The sequence below is a fragment of the Opisthorchis viverrini genome, assembly GCF_000715545.1.
Source record: "Opisthorchis viverrini unplaced genomic scaffold opera_v5_430, whole genome shotgun sequence".
Classification (NCBI taxonomy): domain Eukaryota; kingdom Metazoa; phylum Platyhelminthes; class Trematoda; order Opisthorchiida; family Opisthorchiidae; genus Opisthorchis; species Opisthorchis viverrini.
Genome location: NW_008752087.1, coordinates 276,557 through 288,624, shown reverse-complemented (window position 1 = coordinate 288,624; position 12,068 = coordinate 276,557). Strand labels below are relative to the sequence as shown.

Sequence of the window (12,068 nt, the reverse complement as noted above, 5' to 3'; positions counted from 1 at the left end):
CTCCTGTCGCAGAGGACAGTACGACTTTACCTCCAGGCCGCCTCGTAGCACGATTACTCGTAGTACGGGGTCTCGCTGCTCTTGGTCTGGCTGCTCCCCTTTGGCCTTCCTGGCATGGTTGAACCTTGTGGAACGAAGTTTCAGCCAGTGTAGCCCGCGGGATCATTGCAGCACTGAAGCCCGACCACCACGTCAAGGTGGCAGCTTTAGGTCGGGGGGTTGGATTCACTCCCAACGTACACTACTGGTTTTCAGGTGTACGCAAAACACGCACACCTCGTTTAGTTATTGATAAACTAGTGGACCAAGAAGTCAAGCGAAACTATCAGAACCAGCTCCTCAAATACCTGTCGGACGGTACGATGGCGGATATAAAGGGTCATCGGAAAAAGATATCCAAAGCGCTACTCACAACGTCTGTTTGCGGTACAATCCAGCCAAACTCATCCAAACATTGAATCTCTGATAAGACCGTGTCTTTCCTAAAGACCCGACGACAGATTCCTCCTGGCCGCCACCACAACTCCACCTGACGTATTATTCAACACCAAGTGAAGCTGAGTGTTCGTGCAGACCGAGAAGCTTGATGGACCCTAAAAGCCGAAGAAATGGAAGATGCAAAGAGTGCTGGAAACGTCCACAAGCTGTTCCACTTGATTCCTTCGACTGGTCTTCGTAAACCTCTTGAAAGCGGAATAATCAAGAAACAAAATGGCTCCTTGATATGCAACGTTTGGATAGCTGGGTACAGTACTTCGAACAGCAATTCAGCTGGCCACCCGCTATCTCCAATCCAGCACCCTGGCCTTCAACATAAAGGTGGACTGTGATTATGGAGCCGCCTTCAGTCTCAGAAGTGTCCGAGTGTACTCTACTCAAGGGTCCTGACGATCTTCCACATGCTCTTTTCAAGGATGGCCGTGGGCTTCTCAGCCAGTGCCCATCTGGACTATTTGGGTCTGTCTGATAGAAAGAGACAGTCCCAGACAACTGGGGTGGATTGATAGTAGTGCCCATTTTCAAAAAGGATGCAGTGAATGTAGTAACCACAGAGGTGTTAGTCTGATTCCTGTCGTGACAAGGCTTCTGGCGTCACTGATTCTTCGTCGTTTTACGGTGGCAGGCGAAACAATGACTCGTGAGACTCAAGTATGATTTTGATTGGGTAGAGGCTGCGCTGACCACATCTTCACACTCCATCAGGTGTTAGAGTAACGCCACACGCACAGAAGACCTACAATCTTGGTATTCCTTGACTTCAAGGTTTCGTTCGATTTTGTCGATCAGTCAGTGCTGTTAGGGGCGAGATAGCTCAGTGGTTGGAGCGCGAATTCACTGACCAGAAGGTCCGTGGTTCGAACCCGACCTTTGCTTCTCGACTTCTCTCTAGGCTTGGGCGGCCTGGCAGTATCCCAGCCCTCGTTCTTCCTTTAGGTTGCGTGGCTGTTAGGCACCGAAAGGATGCTACAGTTGAACGATTTTCAGTGCTTCTAACTACACTTGCTCAGCAGGGTATGCTCCAGAAGTTTGTGAACATAATCTGATCCCTATATTCACACACTTCCGGGCGGGTGAAAGTGTACGCTGAGCTCTCCAAAAACTTCCCTACAAAAAGTGGTGCCCTCCAAAAATGTCCACTCTCCCCATTCTTGTCTAACTTCATCGCTAATGAATTAATGAGGCAACGCTGGAAGGTTTTCAGAACCCAGGTGTTCAAATTGTTGCTGGTGAGAGGCTTTTCAGTTTAGAGTACGCAGATAACATCGCCCTCATCTTTGAAGACCAAAGCGAATGTCTGATAAATTCGGTGTCAGAATCTCAAAGGCTCGAATCACATTTTCTAATTTGCGTCACTTGTAGCGTCAAAAAGACGAGACATGGCCTCTGCGAACAGATGATGTGAAGCGTCTTCAGGTCTTTGACCACCGATGCCTCAGAAGCGTGGCTTGTTTTGGATGGCGTCAGTGTGTTAGTAACGAGGTGATTAGAAGACAGGTATTTGGTTGTGTGGTAGATACTTCAATCGGGAGAGACATCCAACCACCGGCTACGATGACTCGGTCATGTGCTACACATGCCGGAATACCGTTTACCGAGAAGCGTTCAGCTGTCGCACCCTTCCGGTGCCTAGCTGCCATGCCACTCGAAGGAAGCACGAGGGCTGGGATACTGCCAGGTTGCCCAAGCCTAGACAGGGGAAGTCGACTGGCGGAGGTCGGATTCGAACCACGGACCTTGCGGTCAGTAAATTCGCGCTCTAACCACTTGGGCCGTCTCGCCCGTCTCGTATCTTCTTTGGAATGGCGCGAACCGCGAAGTGCACAACGCATTACTTGGCAGAATGGTGTGAGAGAACACGAAGAGTTTGGGTTTTGTTGGTGTTGTGCGTCTTCCAGAATGGGAGCTGACCCCGCCTGTGCTTGGCCGGAGACGTTGCAAGAAATGGCGGCCAATTGATGTCAGTGACGTTCGTACTGTCAGTTTCTTTCCAGATTGTTCGATTGAGCGGTTAGAGGTCTAGGCCAGAACTAGGTCCCCTCCCCGACGCACTCTTCTTTTCACTCAGCTGGAAGAACCCAGCGGGCCTAAATGGAGCGTTCGACACCAGCCCTCCGTCGCAAAGCAGGAATCCAGCTTAAGGATTAATCCTTCAACGTGACAGGGCACCCGGCCTGGACGGTCTGCACCCCTCACTCTTTGAAGAAGACGTTGAGGTCATGGTGAACGACCATGGTGACGACCATTCTTTTGGAGATTTAGCACGAAAACAATACCAGTGGAATGGAGTTCCTCGACCGTCAACCCAGTCTTCAGAAAGGGTGCAAAAACGTCATGCGAAAACCATCTTGGTGTCAGCTTGATATCCGTCAGATCTAAAGGGCTCTCTAGCATTATTTCATTTAGGTTGATCGATTGTCGTGAGCGACAGATTCGTAAGAATCAAGCTGGGTTTCGCCCTGATCAGGGATACATCGACCATATCTTGACATGCAAGTTCCTAAGCAAAACCACTCCTTCAAACGTCCCACGTTGGTCGGTTTTTGGATCCGAAAGCTGCTTTTGACTCTGCCAATGGTTGGGAACTTTGGTGGTGTAGGGCTTTCACTGGTGTCCCTTTCATGTTCATATCCCTTATGAGAGAATTGTTTGCGATCTTCGAACGGATACGGGTATACGGCAAACTTTCACCTGAGTTTACGTCCAATGACGTAAGACAACACTGCTCTCTTTCACCTTTCCTCTTCAACTTTGTTATTGATATGCTGTTTGAGATTTCCCTGCCTGCCTGTGAGATCTCGGTGGTCAGGATGCTCCCGGAACGTTTGCCTACAGTATTTGAACGATATCTTTGTTAGTGGTTCAGGTCCTTCAAAAATGCAAGCCATTTTAAGTAAACTAAGTAATCATGCCGAACGGTTTGGCATGCACTTCGAAGTTGCAAAATGTAAAGTGCTGCTACAATATTGGGTGGAACCAAGCCCAAAACTCGTGCTTGCAGGCGAGTCATTCGTCGCCATCATCATCATCATCATCGACAGCGTGACGTCAGTGCTCAACACTGATGCTTCGCTGCCTTAACTAGCCATTCAACGTGCTAGATAAGTTTGTTTACCGAGGTAGTTGTATAAGTTCCGGTAGACTGTCTGGACATGATATTACTTCTCGATTCAGGGAGTTCAGACAGTTTTTGCCAGCCTCCAATAAGTGGCGCTGATGTGACGTGAGTTTGTCTGTCAAGGGAAGAGTTTACACTGCGGTCGTCCGATCCATACTGCTTTAGGGATCAGAAACGTGGACTCCACACGCTGAGGACATACGAAAACTGTCAGTGCTTGACCATCGATGTTCCCGCAGCATGGGCCGGTCTAGTAGGAACACGGGATTGTAATGCTGGGGTACGCCAGATGGCCTTAAGAAAAATGAGTTCCCCCCCACGGTAGATGAATTACTTAGGCTTCATAGATTCCGCTGGTTAGGACATGTACTCTGTATTCCAGAAGAACATTTGCCTTACCAAACCATTTCCACCCTGCTCTGTTCCGAGTAGAATTGACCGAGAAATGGACAGTGCATAACCCGAGAACCAAGTATGAAAATCCTAACCAGTAAACTTTGTCGACAGCTGCCGCCTTCCTGGGTGGGGACCCCGAGACTCAACTCACCAGTGTTTAATGACATGCAGAAATGGTCCAATCGCGCAGTCAGTGACGCCCGTGTATCAAAACTGTTGCCTTTCAGTATTCATGAGATTTCATTATTGGTTTGTACTTTCGTTTATTGTTTATTATGTGAAGTGAGCTGCAGTTGACAGGATTGTTGGGAGGGGTACCAGTCCACACAAATCGCCTTATCCATTTATATCTGGTGGGATATTTGTGGTGAATTGTATACCTGATTTGATTTCAAGGAAGATCATAAAAGTCAATCGTGACATCAGAACTAGTAAATCCACATCCACTGTTTCATATACAGACTTTCTGAAGGCCCATAATCATCCGGGTTCGTATGATACTTTCCTGCACTCAGGGTTGATCACCCCACTTACAAACGACAGTCTCATCTCACCCAAAATTATCTGACTTTGTACTTCTATCTCTTTGGATCACACGGATAGAATCGGTTGAAGAAACCGTCCGGTTGTCTCGATCATCATGCTGAGGCTGGTATGGTTGTACAGTTACTTTATTTTACTGGACTGAGGTACTGCTCCAACAATGGCTAAGCACGACACGTACCTGCTATCCGGACAGTTTGACCGATATTAGGTAGGTACGCTCAGTGTATCCGCCTTTCCCAACACGAGTACACGCCTTCCACCGTTGTGGACACTTATTCGTTGCTATTATGAGCACAGGTCAGCATGACACCGATCCAGTATATCAGATTTTGTTTTTGACCCAGCGAGCACAGGCTTTCTTGTTTTGTTCCGTCTAGGGTCGTTAACGCGCGAACTTTCCGGAAGGTCCTTGGTTTAAACCCGACACCTGCATCTCGACTGCTCCTATCTTGGGTTGGGTAACCTGGCAATATATCAGCCCACATGCTCTCATCGGGTGGAATGGCAGCTAGGCCTTGGAAGGGTGCTAAATCTGAACCATGTTTTTTAGGATAGTCGCCTGGTAAACATTCCTAATTAACTACCGACGTGTTGAGACGGTGTCGATCGACCGGTGTGATTGAACACCATATCTTGGTTTTGGTCCCACTAGCTTCCTTACTTCCACTCGAGTGTCCTATGTGTAAAACAGTAAAGTAAAACAGTTAAACCTCATCCAGTTGGTTTGTTTTATAGGATGAGAACCGATCAGGGGACCATGTACACCACCAACGCGATGAACTTTTCTGCTATAGATGTTATTCGTCCTCTTGAAGTCATAATTCCATCATGCGAAGTCGAAAGAGCAGAATGCCTGGTTTCCTCACGGTCATGTGACACCCGAGCGCTACTGTTTAGTGCTGTTACATCTGCTTGGAGATCGATCTCCACAGCAGCAGCCGACCTTACCTACGCCTGTAGGAGAGCGATTCAGATAACACTTGAGAAGAAGTGTCATCGGTCGGTTTGACCACGGGTAGTAACTATCGAAATTGATCGTTGTCTCAAAACAATAGTCTTGCAATGCATTGCCTCAAACGTGTATTAGGGTTCGATAGCGGACATGAGGTCTGAAATTCCAATGGCAGTTGCTTAATGAGTGTGGAATCAATAATGCTCGGGAAAACTCACATATATTCAGTGACCTACACTAGGATTTGATGCAGCGTGTGCGGGTAATATGACATTAGTAGCTTTTTTGCTGGTTTCAAACGGTATGACCTTGTCACAGGTGTAACGATGACAAAAATGGGTCGGATTAGAGGAGGAGTATTAGCATATCAGCATAAATGGTGTACCGAATAATTCAGTGGTAACGAAAGTTTTTTTTAAGTTGCATATTGGAATTGAAATAAAACAGGATAGAAAAATGGATGCATCATGAGTACATATTTTTGTATCTAGAGCTCCATCCATACGCGCGATTGGTTTGCAGAACACTATCGTGACGTGTGACGTAACAGAGTTTATTCGGTCTGTAGCAGACAGCAGTGTCCGTACGGAGGCGATAATGGAAAAGGTTGTACATGCACAAACGAGTATTGGGCATTTTCCGATGTGAGTGATGTTCAACCCGAGTCCACTGACGGTTGCGAGTTTGTGTTATATACTGAGGGATGTAGGTCTCGCATAGCAGCCACAACTCCATTGACCATCGCAACAGCAATTCAAGTGGTTACCTACGATTACCCAGCCGGATTCTCGACCCTCAGACATCGATATTAAAGTTGGAACCTCAGGCGACTTCATAAATAAACGAATGCCTCTTGTCCTTCAAGCGTCACTGAGCTGCTGGTCCTGACGAGCTCCCTCCGCTCTTCTAAAAGACAGAAGTGAAATCCTCTGGCGATGCTGAATTGTTTGGCAAGTTAGGTCGATAATGCTGCCCGCTTGAAAATGTTGCACGTAGTGAATGTCGCAACCGCAGGGAAGTACGCTTGACCACCGTCGTCCTACAAAGACGCTTGAAAACGAGACCCGGGAACAGCAACTGTTATTCCTGTCAGAAAGGAGCTGTTTGGACTATATCTACACACCGTCAAGTTTTAAAGCGACAATGTGCACTCTACTGGCCCAAGTGGTTAGAGCGCGAATTTACTGACCGCAAGGTCCGTGGTTCGAATCCGACCTCCGCCAGTCGACTTCCCCTGTCTAGGCTTGGGCAACCTGGCAGTATCCTAGCCCTCGTGCTTCCTTCGAGTGGCATGGCAGCTAGGCACCGGAAGGATGCTACAACTGAACGCTTTCTTTCTTTCTAAAAGGTGCATTCGATCCTGTCACTCGGTTAATCTTTCTTAATACGCTTGTGCGACAAGGTATGCCTCAGAAGTTCGTGAATATGATACACTGGTTGTATTCACATGATTGTGGGTGAGCGTTAGTGTATGTGAAGTTATTCAAAGGGTTCCCTACAAACAGTGGTGTCCAGCAAAAATGCTTACTCCAATTTTATTCAGTTTCACCATTGATCTGGTACCGAGACGAATTCCGATGGGTTTTCAAGACCTCCGTGTTCAGATACCTCTGAGAAGCTGGAGTATGCAGATGACATTCTCCTCTTGCTCATTTTGAAGACGAGCAGAAAGCGCAAACACTTTTAGCAATCTGACCAAAGTCATTCAACCATTTGGTGTGTACTTTGCATTCGAATTGCAAAATCATGTTGCGGGTAGCACAGTTTTTCATCATGCAAGAAGTTTCCGAATCAAGGACTGTACTCAGTACCATGAGCAAGATGGTTGGGTCGTATGTTACGCATGTCGGGTTGCCGTATGCCTTGCTCAATTCCGAGTAGCGGAAAACCAGAGGTGGACAAAATTTGACGTGGCAGAAGGGAGTAGAAGATGGTACGAAAAGTTTGGATTCAGTTGGTTCTGTTCGCCTGCCAAGTTAGAGCTCGCGTGACCCACCATGTGTATGGTCAGTGACACTGAACGATCTGGCGGCTAACCAATGTTAGTAACGTTCATGCTGTCAATTTCTATCCAGCTTGACTGACTGAGTGTTGTAGGTGCAAGCATCCCATTTTTTTCATCCCATCACAAGGCTTTATCCAAACACATTGATGTGTTTGTGTGACAGTGAAGCACCAGTTTTCTCATTTGGTGTTGCTGTTGATCATGATACATTGGTTGTCTACAATAAATGAAAAAGGAGGCTACAGTTCAACTGAACGCATGGTGAAAGAAACTATAGGATTTTCATTTTCTTCCATTCCCTTATAGGCCCTGTCAAACCGGATTATTTCGCATCTCCCGAGAGCTGTTGGTCGCTTGTACCGTGTTGCTCATTACAGTGTTGCAACGGACAGATCCCTATACAAGGTATTCGGCGTGAATAGAGATGCAACACATCAGGAAATCAAAGAAGCATTCTACAGATTATCCAAGCTTTATCATCCTGATGTCACAAATGAGCCCCATGCTCGTGCCAAGTTCCAGGAACTTGCCAGGGCATACGAAGTTCTTGGAAACCCATCAAAGAGGAAAGAGTACGATCGTGGTTTAATTCGGCCATCGTCGTCGTCTGTCTCTCCCGATGGTACTGTTGCCGCAGACATCGACACGGAGTCCATTCGCAGTTCTACTACGGATAGTTTCTCGGCTTTCTACGTGAAGCAGTATAACCGCGTCCTCAATGAAGATTGGCTACGGAAATCTGATCCGCAACTAATCAAAACGGCCATTGAATACAAACAGGATGAACGTAACTTCATACTAACATTCTACGCCACATTTGCAGTCACTCTTACTCTTGTCTTTGCTTACCTAAAGCTAACTGAGAAACCAATTGAACTTCTCGATCTTTCAGCGTCCGATAAATCCAAGCACTAGGTTTCTGATTAACATCCATGATATGAGTAGATAGTGCAAAACAAACCCGTGTCTGTAGTCTTTTCGGTTCTTTGTTCTCGTGAATTATATTGCTGGACCGGGCCTTCCGTTTTTTCCCACCTAAGCGAATGAAACACTTACATTACGGTTATGGAAGAATGGGTTGATTTCTATATGCGGGAAGTTATCCGGTGTTTTACTAAATACCTTCATAGTGCAAAAATACGTTTCGAAATGTCCTCTCATGGGTTGTTCGACGCCACATCACGAGTGGCACTGACTCGCTTTAGGCAGATTTGGAAAGTGGAACTAAATTCCCTAGTGCAGTAGTCAAACTATAGGATAGTCTCATTTCGGTATTCGTTATTTATGCCATTTATATACGACTGAGGTCAATGAATTCACCTTGTAACTCTTCCGAACTTCCCTTGATCCGTTGGTTGGTGGTCGATGGCATTTCCATCTGATCTAATCGGTCCCGTAACCAATGTCGTGTTAACTTCAAGACAACGAGACCGAACACCCAGCTACTGACCAGCAGTGAGTCATGTCAAATAATCCGAGGCGTGTGGTCGATTCTGTTGCTGGTATCTGCCAGATTCTCCGTGTTTATGGTTACAAGTAGTCAACAGCCATAGCCTTTCGGGTTTCAGAAGATTAGAAAGTTTAAAGAGCAAATCACTGATTCCCTGAACGTGGACGTAACAAGGAACCTGTCAATACATGTGGTATGAACGGCCGAAACTAAACAATGAACAAAGACAATCTAGAGGTAACTAGAAGCAGGCTGGATGTGTTCCTGTTCGTAATTACTCGAGATGGCTCGGTGGTTAAGGTGTGAGCTTACTAACCTGAATGTCCTTGGTTCGAACCCGACATCCACACCTCGACTGTTCCTGTCTAGGCTTGGGCAGCATGGCAATATCTCAGCCCTCATACTCTCTTCGGGTGGCTCGGCAGCTAAGCACCGAAAGGGTGCTACGGCTGAACCATCATTATTCATTTATTGAATTGCTAATCTGCCTGTCTTAGATCCAAATTTCAAAGCTTTGGAAACCTGTTTATTTTCACTTTTGGTCGTCCGTATTCCAGTCGACCATCAAAGGAAGGCACCACCAAAACAAAGACCACTCGCTAGTTCGACACACCCTTCTGACAGTTGACACGTGTCGTCAGCTTTATTTTCCTGCTCATTCATTGTATGGTGTTGGATTTATATGGGCCTAAAGGCCCAGGGCACCAACATCCACATATAATACGATGGGTTACAGTGTAATTTTGACTTTTTTCAGGGCATTGTCATACAGGAACAGCGTATACTGAATTACCCGGTCCACTATAGTTTGTTTTCAGGTCCCGGAACCGGCTGTGGGAATTGGGTGCTTTATGACATGGATGTAAGGCACAACCCATACGAATCTTATCACGAACTTTCTTTAGGTACGTATTATGGGGTATAACCACTTGACCTAAGCTGTTGATCGGAATCCCAAGTCAGGAAACCAGGAAGCAAAATGGAGACGTGAATATGAATCCGTACAGTTTCTGTTAGCTGACGTAATTCTAACAGTACATCCGGTGTGACCAGCCACACATATCCAGTGATTCGTGATCACCTATTTTAACACCTATTACCACTCAAGCGAGGTCAATTAACGCTCCACTTGGAAATATGGTGAAGCTTATTGAGGTAGTCTAAAAGCATGAATCACCTGGAGCTGACTTAACTCCTTTGGATATCAACAGAACGCAAATGTTGAACACCATAAAAGTGAAAAATCTTATAGGAACTCAGTGAAACGACGGTAAAAGCAGGTGATTGTCAATGGGTAGCGTTCTACTGACAGTATCACAGGTTACTTGTTTTTACTCACAGTGGAGACCTGTTTTCTACCATTCCAAATAGCTCGCTTGAAACTTATGGGTTCACGGTATTTGTCCCCGCCGATGAGTGTATCGTGGCCACAGATGAGACATGTGAAGCACGTTTTGATGTGGCGAGATGGCTCAGTGTTTAGAGTGCGAATTTCCGTGGTTCGAACTTGGTCTCTGCATCTCGACTTCCCCTCTATAGGTGTGGGCGACCTGGCAGTATCCCAGCCCTCGTGCTTCCTTCGGGTGGTATGGCAGTTAGGCACTGAAAGGGCGCTACAGCGATTTTTTCGATACGGCATCTCTTGGACTAACAGATCTCTGTAAATAGTTCGAGTTCATCTGTGGTCTCCTTGGGGGGACCAGTAAATCATCTAACTACTGCATGGGAACGACACTATATCTACTTTGTTATGGCGGAATGAATGACAGGACGTGCAAAACAAAGACTGCTTGTTTCGTGAGGAACTTGACTTGAATTTTCCAAAGGCCACCTCCAAGCGATAACCCTCTTTGCTTTCCTTCATTTTGGTTTTCTTATGGGAAATCCAACAGTCTGTAGTTTACAAGGAGCGTGGGGAACGAAATTTGACTATAAGGTCTGAGTGCAAACGGTACTGCTTGTGTGTTAGCTGGTAGTGAATAGTCATTAGTTGGAAGCGAGGCACAATAACCGGATTCTCGTAATGTTGCTCCGAGTAGGTGTGTCAGAAACGACTGGCAGTAAACTAATCCCAGAATGCACAGCTCGAGTGGCAGCTCATCTTCACGAGAGACTTTGTTTCTTGAAATTGGAAACGACCTGGAAAATTTCTTTGGTAGATTTAGGGGAACGGGTCATAAAGCACACTGGATGGGTACAGTTAATAGGTTATGATCTGCTTCATTTTATGCCAGCGCTTGACCTGACTGCAACAGTTGGTGGTGAACGTCCTGTCAAGCTCGGAGGTTCCGAAGTTTGACCGCTCCTAGTGAGTAGAAGAAGTGACGAGTGTCGCCAGTATTACAGGCACACTCCATTTCTTTGGCTCGTTTGTTCCACAAAAGCTCCGTGTCTTTCTTCAAGGTTTCTTAAATTTGAAGTTTGGCTGTTAGATGTGCTCGATTGTGCGAAATATCAACTAAAGTTGTGACAAAGGTCCAGAAATTGGTTTTACTCCAAGGAGTTCCAAAGCATTTGTTTCCGGTTTTTCGCTCCTCACCTCCCGACTCCAACACAATGTGAATCGAGTTTGACCAGGGTTAATTGCCACATGCGAAATAGGGTTGTGCCAAGTTGGAGGAGATCCCAGACTGCAATTTCATAGATTATCTGGCCCTTGTTGATATCGTTGCGTTGATTTCACGTGACTGATGTGTGATGTCCACAAGAACACATGTTCTTGTTTCTTTTTTGTACCACTACACGATCCGAGATGACCCGGTAGGAACCACACCATCGGCGGTCGACCGCCAGATAATCTATCTGGGTTCAGTGGTGGAGTGCGGATGGTCAGTCCCAGGTAGCAAGATGTCGTCCACAGTATCGGCCATTGGAGCTGTTGCTTAAACCTAGAGGCCGTTCATCGTTATTAGGACTTGTTTTTCCATATCCAGGAGAACCCTAGTGTATTTTTAACGAGGAGTGTAATGAATCAGCATGCGAATTTATGCCTTTGGCCTATATAATCATATCAGACTCGTACATCTGAATACATTGTTGACTGCGGTAGAACTATAGTCAGTTGGTGCGTGTACCGAAATGACGAACGGAGTTACTGTTCCGG

General features: G+C 46.3%; 1 protein-coding gene across 1 annotated transcript in view; it reads left to right on the top strand.

The window, feature by feature from the left end:
* Nucleotides 1-8,430, top strand: part of T265_10960 (hypothetical protein) — a gene marked incomplete at both ends in the record, with an annotated part of 16,294 nt that extends 7,864 nt beyond the window's left edge. Inside the window, 2 exons of the mRNA XM_009177484.1 lie at nt 3,782-3,896; nt 7,822-8,430. Of these exons, the coding sequence (XP_009175748.1) occupies nt 3,782-3,896; nt 7,822-8,430 (724 nt within the window). The remainder of the gene's footprint in view (nt 1-3,781; nt 3,897-7,821) is intronic.
* Nucleotides 8,431-12,068: the final 3,638 nt, after the last annotated feature.